General features: G+C 43.9%; 1 protein-coding gene across 1 annotated transcript in view; it reads left to right on the top strand.

The window, feature by feature from the left end:
• The first annotated feature begins 2,834 nt into the window (after nt 1–2,834).
• Nucleotides 2,835–17,783, top strand: part of ITGA9 (integrin subunit alpha 9) — a 211,105-nt gene continuing 196,156 nt past the window's right edge. The window contains exons 1-3 of the mRNA XM_071736098.1: nt 2,835–3,228; nt 11,710–11,837; nt 13,105–13,211. Of these exons, the coding sequence (XP_071592199.1) occupies nt 3,059–3,228; nt 11,710–11,837; nt 13,105–13,211 (405 nt within the window). The 5' untranslated portion in view covers nt 2,835–3,058. The remainder of the gene's footprint in view (nt 3,229–11,709; nt 11,838–13,104; nt 13,212–17,783) is intronic.

Genomic DNA, 17,783 nt, shown 5'->3' with positions numbered 1-17,783 from the left:
ATGTTAAATTCCAGGCTAGTGCTTAATTAATATAGGTAGGTGTAAACTACAAATTAGCCCTATGGTGCAGGTATGGAGCTTCTCTAGATGAAGCAGTGAGAACAGGGACATAGAAATGCAGCTACAGCTATTCCTGGTTTGAATGATTCCTTCACAAAGGGCTGCCATATTGTGTGTTATTTCTTGTTCTCAGCCCTTATTTTACCATCATAGTCATTTAACAGCACATTATTATTATTATGCTTGTCTCTGCAGTTGGGTGCTTCCCATTGCTTTTGTAAATGGCATGCCAGGATTTTATCAGCTAAACCTAAGCCATCAAGACAGGCAGTTTCTGTTTCTTCTTGGGCTGACAAAATTCCTGCAGGATTAAATGTTGCGAGATGACTTCAGTACTTGGATGCAGAGAAAGAGAAAGAAATGGATGGAAGTGCAGTGTTCCTGGCCTTCCTCTGGACGGTCTTCCTTGCCAAGAACGGGGAGCTGAAGTTTTTTATGGACTGACACAGTTCCGTATTGTATCAGTTTCTAGACGAAACAAGTCCTCCCCAGAGTGCTCCACAGCATGAGAGACAAGTGTTTCATTCACCTCATCTAGCTGCTGTGCTGCCCTCCTCCCTCTGGAGATGGATGGACCCCTTGCTCCCTCCAGTGTGTCAGCCCACATTTCCTTTACCCTTCTTGCAGGGCTGTCTGAGCATCGTTCAGTGCTCAAGTAATTAACGGAAAAGCCCCTTTGCTTTCTTGCTTCAAAAGGCAGAGAATTTGGCTTGGCAGTGCTAATGGGATTGCATGTCATTTGTGGAATTTGTTTAATCAAAGCATATTGACTTTCTGCCTAAATCAGATTACTTTTATCCATATTGATTACACAGTTATAAAACCCCTGTGAAAATCTTTTCATTAAATGTTATAAATCTCCCTGCTAATACCATGTAAATGCCCCGTTGTTCTCCCTTGGTGTTCTAATGAGCAATTCTTTCAATCTGATCAAACACTGAAGGATGAAGTTATTGATAAGTGACTTTTCCTTTTGATTTGGTATTGAGCACTGTGCCACTTAGACAGGAACATGTTCACTTCTCCATAACCTTTGACTGAAAAGAAGACTTGTACTACTCCAACCTTTTACAAGGCAACTTGAACAAGAGCTGTAGAAAATTTTAACACTAGGCTTTTACACAGCAAATATAAAGTACCTTGAGACTTCCTCCACTGATTTTTTTCACCACAAAATTCCATAGTTATTCCTTCTCTACTAAACCTGTCCCTGAAATATTCATGGTCAACATAAAAAATGGCAGTTTCTAAACAACAACATACACATATGGCACCAGGGTACTTGCACTGGGAGTGTTGCTCAAGGGCAATGCTTATGAACAATCTTTTTACCTGAGGAGGATGCTCTCCAGCAAAAACAGGCTACTCATTTAAAAAACCCATGTGGATGCCACGAAACAGCTTACCACAAAATACACTCCTCAGTGAACACACAGCCTGGTGCAAACCCTTTGCAGAAAATTACATTAAACTGTCACCAAAGCTGCTTGCACTGAAAGATTAGACCTGCAACAGCTTTTTCCCATGCCAGCTTTCAGGAAGCCACAACATCCACCACTCTGCCCTGGAGATGTCAGAAGGAAATTCCCACTGGCTGTCTCGTGCCTGTGTGAGAGGTACCAGACCTGGTAGTGCCAGTGTCCAGCTGCCTGCGTGTTGCTGGCAGTTCCTGTAGCATCCGAGTTCCTGGCCCCTCTGCTCTTGTGTTTCCCAACACCTATTCTGCTCTCCCAGCACACACCTCCTCATGGATGAGGACCTGATATCCAAAGCCAAGGTGAATACAACAACTGAAACTCCCTGGTACCTCTGAGGGATCCTGGTCTTCTGTGGGATGCCTTCTGTGGGATCCTGGTCTTGATCCTCAAGAGGAATCTAAACACCATTTCTCATGAATGCCAAGCACTAAAATGAATCATTTTTACTAAATAAGGGAAGCATGGACTCTATGGCTCCAGGGTTTTCCAGCACATAACTTGCTTGCACTCCTTCAGGATGGTGTCACCCTCATCCACTGGAAGAGGCTGCCTTCTTCTTTTGCTCTTGTTCATCTTCGATTGCATGTTTGATTATTTTCTCTCTAAGACAGTGTAACTCTTAAAGTATTAGAGCAATTATGATCCACTTTTACATAGCCACAAAGGTTGCTGCCTCATTTTCAGACCTGAGGGACTTACGCCAGAAAACACAGGTTCTGTTGTTATTTTGGGGTTTTTTTTTGTCTAGTATTTTTATTCCCATTACCCTGAAAAAAGACACCTCCTCTCCCCACGGCTCCCATTTCCCCAGGAAAATCTCCGTTTCGGCGTGACCCGCATCGGGCCCTTTTTCTGTCACCCTGGACACGAGGCATCATTCCCCTCCATGTTTAGGCAGGTCTGAGGGCAGGACGGGTTCCTCCCAACACCTCTTTTCGGCCCTCGGCTTTGTGGCTTTCCCTCTTCTCCCTCCAGAGCCCGTGGCGGCCACGGCTCCGGCGGTACCGATGAGGGCAGAACCGGAGGGGCACGCAAGCAGGGAGCTGAAGCCGTAGCGGAGGAGCCGCTTTCACGGCAGAGGGGAGATGCCGAGGGGGCGGCGGCCGCGGCGGCAGGGGGGGTGGCCCGCGGGACACCCCCGGGATGTCGGGGCGGGAGGAGCCGGGTTGAAGCGAGGAGGCCGCAGCGTTGCGGGGCGGCCATGTCCGCACCCGGCGGAGTCCCGGGCGGAGCGCGGCGCGTGCCGCCCGTTACCGGCGAGTTCCCGGGTCCCGCGGCCGCCAGGGGGCGCCATCGCGGCGGAGCTGGACCGGGCGGGGAGAGGGGAGCAGCGGAGCCGCGGCGGGGCCGGGCCGGGCCGAGTAGAGCCGAGCCCAACCGAGCCGCGGGGCGGGCACAAAAAGCGCCGCGCCCGGGCGCCCCTCCTGGGAGTCGGCGCCGGGGGAGGCGTGGGCTCGACGGGCCGGTGCTGAGCGCTCGGCGGCGCTGGGACGGGGCGGCTGCCCCCGGGGGCTCTGAGGATGCCGGCGGCTGCGCGGCGGCGCGGAGCGCGGGTTCTGTGGGCGCTGCTGTGGGTGGCCCTGGCGCGGTGCTACAACGTGGACGTGGGTCGCCCCGTGGTTTTCCAGGGCCCAAACGGCTCCTTCTTCGGGTACTCGGTGCTGCAGCATTACCACGACAGCACGCGGTGGTGAGTAGTGAGCGCGGGGGACGAGCGGGTGCCGGCGGGGATGCGGCGGGGCTGACGCTGCCGGGGCACCGTCCCCCGCGGACGCCGCCTCTGCCGCCGGCGGCGAGCGGGACCCGCTCTCCGTCCCGGCTGCGGGGTCTCTTCCCCGCGCACTTTCCGCCCCAGCCCTGCGGCTCCGCGGCCGCTGGCGGGATGTGCGCGGTGGGCTCACCCTGATGTGAAGCGGGGTCCCCCCGTTGCTGGGTGGTGTTGTGGGGCGGGGGTGACCCTCCCGGGCTGGCGGCACGGCAAAGTCGCCGTCCTCAAGCGCCAGCGGGGTCCCTCGTGTTTGGGAGGACGCCGCTTGCTTGTGTGTGTTTGCGTGTAGATATTTAGCGGCTCATCTCCGTGACAGAAAACGCAGGGGATATGAAAGATGATGGGTCACGCCTTTTAAATGGGAAGAATTTTAGCAGCGGTAACCTGCAGCGGGAGCAGCGCGTTGAGCACTGACGGTGCTGATCCCTCCGTGCTGCGCCCGGCGAGGAAGCAAAGCCTGGAGAGACGTTTCCAGCTCTGGAGGGTGTTCGTCCCCTCGGTGTTCCCGCTTTTGGCCAGAGAGACGGCGGAGGAAGTGTCTGTGTAATTTTTTTTTTTTTTTTTTTTTTAAAAAAAGCCCTCAAGAACGATGATCGAAAGTTTGTCTATATCTCAAAAATTATGCAAACTGGCAAGCTTCTTGCTTTTCCTGTTGACTGAAAAGAGTCTTGGAGCGTAGTCTGTCTCTCTCTTGTCTGGGTCAGAGGGTCTTTGTTAGAATTAAAACTGATTTCTCTTAGCTGGACCTAGTTGATGTCATCTGGTGCACTTCTAATGTGAGTAGGAGCCACTGCTGCCAAAAAATGCCCACAAAGCTTGTCTTTATCTTTTACACTTAGATAGGGCCCAATTACTCAGCTGTTGATGTTGGAACTGTGGTGCACTGTGATATAAATAAATGTATTCATGCTGGCGGCCAGTTCTTTAAAAATGAATTTCTTTCACACTCTTTAGTTCAAAAGTAGTTGTATGCTCTGCCTTTCTCCACAGTGGCTTTAATGGAGCATTCATTTTTAAGGACTTATCAGAACACTTAATAGTGTTAAAGGTCTCTGGGAAAAGAAAAGCTCTCAGTTTAAAGCAGTGCTTAACTTGGGATAGGAACCAACAAAGGATGCAATGGCTGAAAGCTACTTGTATTCAACACAAATTTCTGGGGATTCACAGTGGTTTGAATGAAATGCAGATCTAGTGGGGTATGGTGGGATGAAAATGGTGTTTGTTGCTCCTTGTTGGAGGTGCCTGTCATTCTGATCAATAGTGTGAATTATCTTCAGGTAGCACCTGTTGGTGATGTTTTTGGAAGGGGAGATTGACCAGCGAGGAAAATCTCCCTGGTATTTCACTTTATTTGGAAGTGATGCTGGACTAGCAGTGCTGGGTGTATGTGTGAAGGCAGCTGTCTGCAAGAAGTCTGGTGCTCAAAAGTGAAAACTCTAGTGATGCAAACTCCAGCTTTCTGAAAATAGACCTTTTCCACCAAGAAACAAAGACTGTCTAAGATCAAGAAATGTTTTCAAATAAATTGTTAGCCAGATTGTTGCCTAGGAGGTTTAACAGCAGTTCGGTGTGGTCAGCAACAGCAGTGGGCTATGAAAAATTGAGGGTGGGATTGTCGTCACTGATGGGAAAACTTCCCTCTTGATTGTGGGACCAGGGTTTTTGTCTTCATGGATGCTTCAAAATCCTGTGGCCAACTGAAGTTGGGATAAATAATTTGTGAGGCATGTTTTTTTACAGTCTCCTTGACTAGTTTGCCATGTGCAGCACTACCACATGAAGTGCTGGGCTCTTCATGTGTGTGTGCAACCTGAAGGTCAAGGACAGTGATTAATCTCTCTGCTCTTAAAAGTATATTCAGCCTTCTTCCAATTTTCTGAGGATGGCATCCCCTGTACTGGATGGGCATATTCTGAGTGCAAGGAAGTTTTTTCATATTGCAACGTAATATTATTTTAACATATTTCTTCTGGAAAACTTAAAAGATCTGGCCTATCTTCCTTGACATTCAGACTACCAAAAGGCTGAACCACTGTCAGTGCCTTTAGCTATGCCCACTTAACTGGGCATAAAGGCTTGCAGAATTATATAGTACTATTTTAAAACCGTATTTATGTTGTACACAATCTCATTTCTGCCTTCAGACATCACTTCAGAGAATTTAAATCTCTGATTTCCAGTTACAGTTATTGCCAGTTACAGGTTATTCAAATACGAGAGACAATCCCACCTTATAGAGTGAGTGCAGAGGGAAATGCTTAGTAGAAGTGATGTCATTTTTCAGATTTGTCATGTTTTTGTGTGAAGCTTTCATATGCAAAGCTATACAGCTATTTCTCTAACTGAGTGGGTGACTTTTTAATTTATTTTTTTATTCTGTCTCTTTCAACTGTGTTGAAACTTGTTTATGGGGAAAGGTTGAAATCTTTTACAGGGAATATGTAGTAAAAATGTTTTTTATTAATCCCATTGTAGCATAAAGCTCCTTTTTATATTCATAGGGTTACTGTTTGGTTTTGTGCATCAGTTTTCTTCTCAGCTTTCTAGTTTTTCTTTACTCAAAGAATAGCTGTGATTTCAGTTCCTCCTGTCTGTTTGGCTGTAGCATATAGATGCCACAGTGAGCAATAGCTACACTAAGTTAACTTTACACAGTAATATTTTGGGAATTCATGGCTTGCCTGGTGAGCTGTGCACTGTGTGAGCCTGCAAAAATGTGAATGATATATCTGAGGCTGATAGGGCTCCTGACTATCAAAATTATTTAATGTGTTAATATGCTCTCAAGCATTTGAGAGTGTTGACATGATAACCCAGGGCTTCTTGCTCTGAATATTGGGGCCTGATACGCACCTCATGTTCTTCTGATCATGAGAGCTTCTTAGTTGAAGTTTATTATTCTCAGTAACCTATTCCTGTAGGTGTATATACACTTATGTCCCCATGTGTACATATAGAGTCACTGTTTTTTCTTAAAATCCTATCTGTAGTGGCCAGCTCTGCAACATCAGTGTTTCAGCCCATTATTTACCAATATCACAAAGGCACCTGTCTTTATTATCAGTCAGCTTGCATATTTTCAGTAAACCAGTTCAGGGTTTGGTGATTCTTCAGGTTTTATATGAGCCTCATATTCTTCCAGGAGGAAGGAAAGCGACCAATATTTGGTTTGAAATATTATGTCAGATAAATGTGACAAGTGAGGCTGCTATACAGTCCTTACCACAGAATTTTTACTGAAATAAGGGTACTCAGCCTCTGCTCCAACAGTAGAGCAAGTCATGCCTTTGACCTGTCTGAAATAGTTAATTGGAATGATGCTTTCCATTTTAAGAATTGTTTTTGCATAGTTTTCAGTCTCAAGAAAAGTTTGTCATCACAGATGTGCTGAGGTTATTGTATTTCTGACAATACCTCCTTTTCCTTCTTTAAGTGGGTTTTATGGCTGTAAATTTCGAAAGATTTACACAGTTCCCCGTCATTGCCGTTTTCAGCCAAGTAAGGAACCAGGTGGCTGCTTGCATTTGGATCAGAGACAAGCTGAAGTGCTTCTGTTCTCTGGTTATAATTTTGAAGCTTGGAGTGTAGACTGAAAAACCGACCAAGAACGTTGCTTTCTCTGCTTTCCTTCAGACAGTTTAAAAAGAAACAAATGTCAAGTTTTGCCCCAATAAAAAATGTTAATGTGACATCTCTAATGTTCTTTTTCAAAAGTAGGATGTTAGTTTATCTCTCTCCTTTCCCCTCCCTATGCCTCTGTCTTGCTGACACCCCCAAATCCCTCAACAAGCCCAGGGTAACAACTGTATCCTCCTGGCAAGATATCTGGCATGAAAAAGTAATGGAATCAGCTTAGTTTCATAGCATCCTGCTGTGAGTTTTACAATAAGGAATGAGTCTGGGTTTTGGGCTGTTGCTTCATTCCTTTGGCTCTGCTCTTCACTGAGTTGTGCTCCTGCTGAAATAATGAAGGCTGTTCTGCCTTTCAGGATGATATATATTTGTTGTTGGTGTGTGATGCACTTGGGTGCAACCAGAACGAAGATGCAGAACAGACTGAGCCGTGGAGGGTGGGTGTTGTGTTAATGATACTGCATTTCATAAATGGTGTCATGATGTGCTGCCATGGCTTTTTGGGGAATCTGGGCTTGGTGTTGTTGGTCACTGGTCATCCATCTGCTGCTCAAACAACAGCCCTCCTAGGTCTGGCTCTGCGTGGGATGGATGAGCCACTGGGGTTTTTATTTTGTAGGCTTAGCAAGGGACAGAGATCTTTCTGAAGGGAAGAAACTCAACCGGGATGTGCTGCTGGTGCACCCTCTTCTGGTGCTGCTTTTGAAATCTGCTGTGGTATGTGAGGGTATTTAAAGACTTTTTTCTCTGCCACTTAACATTGCAGTGAGGTGAGGTACCTACACTCCCCAGTCCTTGAACTGTGATTGCTTAATCTCTGCTGGCATGCTGTAGGCTGATGCTTAATGAGCCTGGCATCTCTCCATGCCATCGGTCAGCTCCACACTTGTGTTCACTGTTCCTTCTGCTAAATGCAGCACTTAATTTCCAAATCTGTATGTCCCTAGGGTCAATGACCAGCAAAGTGATAGTTACTGTTCTGCAGAAAGTAATTTTAAGGAAGTATGGATTTCCCTGTGGCCAAAAAAGCTTTTTGTCATCCATGGCTGCTGTGGCTCCTGCAATGTGAAGGTTTCCGGTCATGCAGCTACGTAGTTGTCTCCATTGAGATGAGGATGTTTGGCCTTGATTGTGCGAGTATGAATGCAAGAAGAGAAGGTTAAATGGCCTCTCTGCCTACTGCTCTTCATGTCAGTTTAAACCCCAATACTTGGTTCACCAAGGCCTGTTCAAGTCAAGCAAAAGTGACCCTAAAAGGGCCCCAAACCCCACTCCTATGGCCCTTCTCTTCAGTGGAAAGTAATCATCTTCTCTTGACGGGCTTCAAGGTGTCTTCATGCAGCTACTCACAAGTGTAGCTTGGGGCATCTTGCAGAGTAGTATGGGTGTTCTGAGAGTCTGTACTCATTGATAATCTCTGCAAAGAGTACTGCCCACATCATAAACCCTTTGGCAAAAAGCTTGAGCACTGCTGTGCTTGCTTGTGGACAACCAAGTAGTTCTGTGATGAAAATCTTTACCACAAAATTAGGCTATTTTAAATAAGAGTTGGTTAAATTAGTTGGAATGTGTTGGAAGATTGCCCAAAATTAGCAAGGATTGTACTTCTGCTGGCTGTTTCTGTACCTGCTGTATTTATGCCAGGCAAGACCCCACAGCATTGAGATGCACGAGGTCTGTATTAGACTAAGGCTTTGGTTTGAAATTTATTTCTGTTTCAATATGGTACCATAGAAAATCTCCTGCTCTGGTTGCAGCATTGTTTCATAGACATTGCAAAATATTTCATGGATGTTTTAGTATGTAGGGGAGATACAAAACAGGCATTTGTTTTACTTGATGAGTCCCAAAATCTTTGAATGCAAAGGAGTCTTCTATACAGGTCTGCCAAAGTGTCCTGACAGTTAAATAGGTAGCTTTCAACAGTTAAGCAGAAAATAAGGAAAGAGTAAAGGACTTTAATAAAACTGATGTAGGTGATATGTAGCAGATACCAATTTCACCAACCGAAAAAGAATGTAAACCAACAGAAAACCTCTCTTTTCCTTCTTAGGCTATAGGTGAGCTTGGGTCATGCCAGACACAACCGGAAATCTGTAAAGTTTCTGCCTGCTGGGGTCTTAAGTAGAAAAGTGAAAGAATGAGGCAAGATCCTAGGAAGACATAGTGTATGATATAGGTGAAATATCACATTTGAATATTTGGACATTCAAGAGAATCCAAAATCAGTTTATTTTTGGCACACATCGCCAGTTGCCTTTACTGAATGCTTTCTTATGCTCAGTACAGAGGACGAAATGGCAAGAGATGTTTTCTTTTCAAAACACGTGTTTTCTCAAGACAGTAATAGCATTTGTGCAAGTAGCCTACTAATTAATTACCATTTTTTTCCTCTCACATTTTTGAAGAGAGCTGAGGCATCTTTGCAATTTAGGCTACTTCATCTCCAGTCTTGCACTCTGCAGCCCATTGTATCTTGTGCACTAATTGCTGAATCAAATTTACTTTTCTTAGGTTAGAGCAAAGCTTCTTTTTAACTGGAGGTCAATGTGGCCTACATTATCTTGTTGTTCTAGCAGGTCACAGAAACAGTTTCTTGCCATTTGCAATTTGAACCTGTAGCTCTTTAAGCTGGTAATATCCCCCCTTATTTATTTTTGTTAGTCCTCATGAATGTCAATAAGTGAATGACATGCATTCATCGCCTGTGTAAATGAAATGATTGGCATTTGATTTTCTGCCTGCTGCCTGCCTAGTGGGATTTCCATTTGGAGCTATTATTTCAGGCTTCTTTGCGTTCATTCCCCAGTGTGTGCAGGCTTTGTAGGTTTTAGCAGCTAAAGTATTTTGTACATTAATTCTTCTCACTTGTGAAAACATGATGTGCATTGTAGAGTGCTGCCCCACCAAACTTCTCAAAATGATACAGCTTAGCTCCTGAAACTTTGGCAGAAAATCATCATGTGGTGCTCTCTCTTCTTTTTGTAACTATTTCCCAGTGCCATGGAATTTTCGGCTTTTGCTCCTCCTGCACCTGTGTGTCACAGCAGGAGTGGAGTGTATCACAGAGGAATGTTTTGTTGTTTGGTACAGACCAGACTCTGATGCAGGAACAGCTCTTCCAAGTGGCTCAGGTTCACCCTGGAGATGTGCATGCATTGTGCCTTGGGTCTCCTTGTGTTTGGTGGCGGTGATGGTGGATGCTGGTTGAGGATGCAACTTTAAATTAGAGGATGAAGAAAAAGTTGTTTTAAACAGGCAGAGCTTCCATTTTTGGGGCTGGTGCTGAGCTGGCCATCTATGCTATGGGTTGGCTGTGTATGTGGACTGACTTTGTAGCATAGCTCTTTATCCTTTTAGTCAGTAAACCAAGAACAGTGTTCCTTGGTCAGATGATGCCTTTGAAGTAGTGGGTTGGATCTCTGCATCCAAGCACGCACTGGAAGCTCAGGGTTTTAGAGACAGTTTCCCTTATTTCCAACCCTGAGCTTAACTTCAGCAAGGATTTTGTTAAATGCAGGAAGCTTTGCCTTGCCTAATAGTGCAAGGGTATTGGCAAAACTGGTACTAAACTATCTGGTACTCCCCACCACCCTTCCTGGAGCTGCCTCCCTTGCTCCTCAATCTCATGTGCCCAGATCTTGCTTACAACCAAGTGAGGGGGATTCTCCCTTCAATGAGGAGTTGGTAGAAAGGCTTCCTTAATACTTGTGATACTTGTGTTTCCCACAGAACCTTCTCAAAGCATTCTTTGGGGCACAATCTGCTGCCAGATTGCTAAACAGTTAACTGGATCATAACACATGTGATTAAAAAGTGTTCATCTTTAAAAGGTGCATTAAGGAGCGCTATGGTCAGAGCTGTGCATTGGTGCTTCCCAGCTCTTATGTAGGATAAACAGTCCAGGCATAGACTTCACAGCTTTGTGTAATGAGAGGACAAGGGGAAATAGTTTAAAACTTGAAGAGTGGAGATTTGGGTTTGACATTAGGAAGAAATTCTTTCCTGTGTGGGTGGTGAGACACTGGAACAGGTTTCCCAAGAAGTTGTGGCTTTCCTCTCCCTGGAAGTGTTCAGGGCCAGGCTGGATAGGGCCTTGAGCAACTGGATCTAGTGGGAGGTGTCCCTAGAGGTTGGAACTAGATGATCTTTAAGGTTCCTTAAAACCCTAGCCATTCCGTGATTCTGTGATTCCATGATTCTGTGATTCCATGATAAATGTTGGTTCATAGCAATGCACTGAGGAGGAGATTTATTCCTATGTTGTTGGTTGCATTTTCTTAGTTTTTTTCTAGAAGCTATAATTACGTGTTCTGAGAATGGGGTGCCTCAACTTTCTAAGCAAACTTACTAATTTTTGGCTAGCTGGCAAGCATTCAAGTTCGCTCAAGTCTCATCCTCTTGCATGTGTGTGTTTTAGCACTTGTGGGTTCTGGAATTGATAGGGATGTAGTTAAAACAGAGGAAAAATGGATGCAGCTGCTGTTGGCTGTCCTAATACTTTCCTAAATGCTTTGGGGGTGTGGGTGTGTTGCTTTAAACGTGTCACAATCCTAATGGAAATGTAGCTTGTTAAAGTATCATGGAGGAGAAAAATGCCTTTATTGAGTGGTTTTTTTCAATTTGTGAATCAATGTCATCATTTTATAAGGCTGCTGGAAAAAGACCTTTTGCTGAGGAAGCCTGGCAATGTGAACCTTGCTTTTGTTTTTGGCTTTTAAAAATTTTCTCCTGAAATTAATAATTTGTTACTTTGCTTTTGGTTTCCAGGGTCTTGGTTGGTGCTCCCAAGGCAGAATCTAAATACAGCACCTCTGTTCAGTCCCCAGGAGCAGTGTTTAAGTGTCGAGTCCATACCAATCCTGACAGAAGGTGCACAGAACTGGATATGGGACGAGGTGGGTAGTTATGATGCTTGGGGGGAGAACAGGGGAAGCAAAAGAAAAATATACCCCACTCAGCCAGCAGTCTTCCTGACAGCTTCAGAGAGGCCACAAGACATTGAGAGAGATCCACCAGCCTTTCCTGAGGGATTTTGAAGACCAGTAGCAGAAGTGTCATATTCTTTTACAAAATAGCATCCCAGCTTGTGTTGGTGTCCTCCCATTGGCTCTGCTCACCCTCTCCAGCAAGTAACAAGCTAGATGTGGATTTTTCCCCTGCTTATCCTAAGCTGCTGTCTTTTCCTCACCTGCTTAAATGTGACTTTGCAGCGTGTCAGTGGGTATGTGAGTGGATGGAGCACTGCTGCCTACCCCACGCAGTGCTGAAATAAGGGTGTGTGGGATGACCCTGGGCAGTGTGGCAGTGGGTACATGACGTGCAGTGTTATTAGCAATGTGGCAGCCCATGGGTAATGCAGCAAATCATTCCTTGGGTTTGCTTCTTGTGCTAAAGGAAATAGGTTTCTCAGTGAGAACCATGCTTGTATGCTGCTGCACATGATCAGGATCCACTTTGGTATCTAACATACCAAGTTGGTGTGAATTGGAGGAAGGCAGAGTCCTGAAGTTAGGCTCTAATCTAAAAGCTCGTGCTGGATTCTGATGGAGAAAATGGAAGCCTTTTGGTTTTCTTGGTGACATGCATGTTGTTGCTTTCTTTGCCTATAAAAAGGCATGTTAATCTTGTTCATCTTTTTATGACTTGAGTACAGTACAGTTCATCTTTATTTTGCTTACATGAGTTAAAACAGTGTTTTGGCTAAGTTTTACTTGTTCTGCTACTGCTGTGTAAACTGTCTCTCGTGGATTCGTACTGCCTGACAGGACTAAAGATGTAGGCCTTCATCTTTTTGTTTTTTAAATATCCCCGATCTCATTTTCAAAAGTAATCTTTGCTTTAATTGCATTCTGCAGGCAATTTCACATCTCTTCCATTGACTTCAGTTGGACTGTTTATTCAAGTTGAGCTGTGTACATGCTGTAATAGCTGCTGGCTGTTTGGAATAGTGTCTGTCCTCTACTGTGTATTTATATAATGCCTAGTAAGAGTGAGAGCATCACCCTGATTAATGCATCCAAGAATTAATAATCAGGATGGAAGGGAAAATAAAAGCACTGTCTGGCAGATGTTTGATTGGCAATCTCTTTTCTTGTAGGGATTCTTTGATGAATATTTAAAACTGATGTCTTCTTGCCTTGCTCCTTTTCCCTCTTTCTGTAGGCAATTCTCGGGGTAAACTCTGTGGAAAGACCTGCAAAGAAGACAGAGATGATGAATGGATGGGTGTAAGCCTGGCTAGACAGCCAAAGGCTGGTGGAAGTGTGCTGGTAAGTCCACTCATTTCTTTGATCTCATTAAAACAACTGCTGCTGTCTGACTCTAATGCTAAACATGTCAGGATTAATGTGTTTGGCAGTGACTGACGGAGTCCAGCTTTATGGGCAGCAAATTCTACAGTCCCTTGCTTCAAGCGGAAGGAAAAGTGAGCCCCAGCCAGAAAGCTTTATTTATAGGGGGAGGACTTCAAAGCTGTCACACCTGACTTGTGTCACCCAAGGGCTTCCTCCTAAATCTGTGGGATTAAATCTTTGAACAGAATAAATAGAATTTTGTCTGGGCGATACCTGCTAGTTTGTTTTTTTTTTGTCGTTTGTCTGTGTTTATGTAGAGAATATGTATGCATCCATTTTCCCTGAGCGTATGTGTTGCATGTCAGAGCATACTATGAAAAATGTAAGATGATATTTTTTCTTTATGTATATTAATTTTCCATTAACAGGGCAGGAGAACTAAGAGTAGAGATGACTTAGTTGTGTGTGGGTGGCCTTGTTGTCTTTGATACGATTACCATGCAGTTAGACAGGTCAAGGAGAGCAGATGTGATCCTTAGAATGTGGAATTCATCTTTTCAAAACCACACTTCCTGTGTTGGGAAAAATAATCAGAAAGAGAGATGTGCTAAAACCTTTATAAAATACATGGGTACATTAGGATCAATAGTTCCCTGTGTTTACATCCGTGGTTGGGCTCTGACTGTCTACCCGAGTGAGTCTGTCTACAGGAATGTTAATTGAAAAAAAAATTGCAAGAAAATGTTTCCATAGTATGGAAAACTTCAAGCTTGTATCAGAGTAATCCTGACAACAACCTAATTCTAAATGCTGATGTTTGGGAGCTGGAAACAGGCAGTATGACCCCATCTTTCCAGCCGGATGGAGGTTGCTTGGTACGTGGCACCAAACTGTCAGAAAGCTGCTATTGAGAAAAAATCTCATGCAGCAGTTTCTGTGCCAGCCATCTGGGTAAGGCAAGTGGACAAAGCTGCTTCACTCAAAGGTTTTTTTCTTAATAAGCACATAGAAACCAAATGCTTATGACCAAAGTTCTTGCACACCATCTTCCCCACGGAGGGCAGGTGTTTTTTACTCCTTTCTGAGGTAGTTCTGTGGTATTTTATCTGACTGTCTCTTGTTGTACAGGTTGCCAGTGCTATAGAGCCTTATGGATGTTTTAAATGTGTTCAGCACTAGAGGAGAGGGAAGAAGGGGGCATAAGTAAAATATACTGTAAATATGTATAGCAGAGAACAAAATTAAGGCATTCATGTTAATGTTAACAATTTATATATTTGAGTTTCCTAATCTGTATGTGGGCCCAGAGTCCTGTGTAACAACTGACAAGTAACTTGCACTGATCAGGATAGTGGTACCTCGAGACAACATCCTCTCCATTTTCCAGTCACTGGGCTGTACTAGAAAAATTCTTGTCCCATTTTCAGAAGCTAGCACATACATTTTTTTAGGCAATGCTGAGACTTTTTTTTTTTTTTAATGGTAACTTAAGAATGATGGTTTCTTTTATTTTGGTTCAAAGGGGAGGGAAATGCAGTTGATGCTTAGGTGTCATCTAGCTAGACAAAAGTGGCAAAAGAAGGGAAAGCTGGTGGAGAAAGAGGTCAGGCAACTACCAAGACTGGGGCTGGCTGTTCACTGGCTGAGGGGAGGCAGCAAGGGTGAGAGATGTGGGCAGGTGATGAGGGCTTAGACTGGGGCTGAAGGCATAGAAATTTTGGGCATAAAACAGGTTAAAAGCAATATGTAGTCAAAATAAAATGTGCAGCTGGTGGTGTGCTCATTCTGGTGCAGCTTAAGATGGTAAAGTGTCTCCACAGCTACACTGACTTAAGGCAGTCCTAAACCAGCCCTCTGACAAGAGTGTAGTGCCCTTACCAAGTAGATTGTGTCTGGTTGCTTGAGTATGTTTAAATGTCTAATTCTCACTGATTTCAGTGAGGTATTTATCACCAAAGCACTCTGTCTTAAACTACTAATTAAACATCTGTGCACATCTGTGTGTAGACAGAACCAGGAATGAAGGCATATGGATTCCTTTGTGGATGGAAAATACCTGGCTTTTTTAGGACATTGTTACTCTCTATTTTGAGATACCTTTTTAATGAAAAAGATTTGTGACTTTCCCATAAACAGATGGTGTTTGGTTGATGTGCTCCTCTAGTTATAAAGATCAGGATTTCTTTAAAATGCAGCTGTCTTTGAAGAGCCTGTGAGAAGCTGGTGTTCTGAGAAGATGTGTCCAAATGTGTGTTTGGAGCCACATCTGCTGATTTTAGCTTTTTAACAAAATTACCAGCTAACTCTTGTGAATGATGCCCAGTAGTTAAAACTATGTATATTCTACATTGTCAGGCCTTACAGCTGTATTTACTGCATTTCTTCCAGGGATTTCCTTTGAGTCAGAGTGATATCTTTGCATTCAGCAGCCCTAGGTGGATTTTTAAAAAAATTATTACTTTGTTTTGTTTTGGATTAATTTTTAATTTTTTTTTTCTGCCATAAATATGGGTAATCGCTTTTTAAAAGCATGTGAACTGTTCATGCTCTTGAGGTCCTGTGTTAGAGGAATTAGTCCCACAGTTTAACTGTGGGTTGTACAAATAAGTTGTTCCCTTTGGTTTGAAACTCCTTAGTGGTTTAAATTTCTGTCTTATTGGCCTTCCCCAGTTGCCTGATAAGAGTACCAGCTTCAGTGGAAAGGGGCAGTAGGGAAGGTGAAGAGTGTGGAGGAGGGCTTCAGGTGATATTTGTAAGTGGATTGTGTTTGAGCCCATATTGTGCCAAGATTTTCTGAACCAGAGTTTTATATTTATGTGATAGGCTAAATAGAAAAGCATCGAACAATGAGTTTTTAAATAAAGAAGTAGCTAAAAAGAGTAGTTAAAAAACTCTGAATTTGCATTTCAGGTGTGCAGTCAGTCAATATTTGCATTAGTCTAAGTGCTGCAATAATACATCCAAGATCACCAGATCTTTCCAAACTGAAGCAGCAGAAATTCTCCTTTTGGTTTTGTTGGGAGAGGGAGCAGGGACAGCACATCACTATTTGGGGATAACCCATGTCCTTCAGTCTTGCTGTTCTGAAATACCTATATCTGTTGTTCCTCTGGTTTTTTTATAAAGTGTTGCTGTTTTTCATTTTTAGTAGTTGATGTACTGGCTTATTTAGTGATTGTGTGGGCATCTGTAAAACAAAACACATCTCTGTGGCAAAGCCAAAGCCCTTCTAGGGAAGAACAAACCAGAAGTGGTCTGAGTGGCACAATCCAAGTGTCTCTTGTTTGAACTCTGACTTTAGGAGACAGCAGAGGGCTTTATAAGGACCACACATTCAGGTGGTGCACTTGACCTTGATCAGCTGTTGCCTAGGTCTCTTGTGTTGCTTTTCCTATGGTGCAAAGCCCATGGCTGTTGTTCAAGATGCAGAAGAGCATAGTGGCTGCAGCTCTAAAACATCTGATTCATTATATTGCATTAATGCAGTGTCTGCTATCAATAGAGATTTCTTTTATTATAGAGATCTATTTTATTTTGCTTTAGCTGTTTGCATCCTTTCTCCCCTGTTCCATGGTAGGTCCAGAGCCCATGCCCTGGCAGCAGCTGCTGAGCACCAAAGCATGCTGATGATCTCTTTGTTGCACAGGGGCACACATATAAATAGGGGTGTATAAGCAGTCAGTGGTTTGCAGTCACCTTAAGGAAAACAAAACAAAGCAAAACACAGAAAAACCCTCTTCACAGCATCAGATTCAATTGTCATCCCTGTTCCCAAGACCCCTTCAGACACGTAACATCAAAGAAGGAAGGCTGGAGCCATCTTTGGTAGCACATCACCTTGCCTCAGCAACTTTGAAGAATGCAGGGACTGTGCTGTAATACAGCTAAACATTTTTGGAAAGTCAGGAGAACGAAAAGCAGCTGTGGACAAGCTTTGCCATGGCTGTGAGACAAATGTGCTTGTTGCTTGGCTGCAGTAAAATGAGTTTCAGGGAGTGAGAGGACTCCTTTTCATTGGGAAGATGTCAAATTATGCAGCTGTGGTGTGAGGGAGTCTGGGGAAGCCCCTGCTGAGATAACCGAGGTGCTATTGTCTCTTAGAGCTATGGTCATGAGATGTCCACAGTCTCAGGCAGTCAGTGGTAAAATATAGTGTGCCTGAATGCACAGCATGCTGCAGGTATAGAAAAGTGATCATTAAAAAACAAAAACCCAAACAAAAAAAGAATCCTTACAGATTAGTCAAGTGTTCCCAGAACTGTTAAAGTGAGCCCATAGCCTCTGGTTGATTTTTTTTGACCATATTTCTTATGCAGCAGCTTTTTTTTTTTTTTTCCCTTATACTGTTCTGTCTTTCTTGGCCTCTGCACTTCACCCCTGAGCAAAGCCTTCTGCTTGTGATGAAATGCTGCTGCTCTCCCAGACTCCGCCATTTGTGCTCTTCTGGGAGACATTAGTAGGTTAATTTATGTGAGTTCCTTGCAGTTTCCAAGATATAAAATGTCAAGGAATTTACAATATCATGATCCTTTATTTACCTTTCCATAA

This window comes from Heliangelus exortis, chromosome 2, assembly GCF_036169615.1.
Source record: "Heliangelus exortis chromosome 2, bHelExo1.hap1, whole genome shotgun sequence".
NCBI classification, from domain to species: Eukaryota; Metazoa; Chordata; class Aves; order Apodiformes; family Trochilidae; genus Heliangelus; species Heliangelus exortis.
Note: the sequence above shows the minus strand (reverse complement) of the source record. Positions and strands in the feature narration are given on the sequence as shown.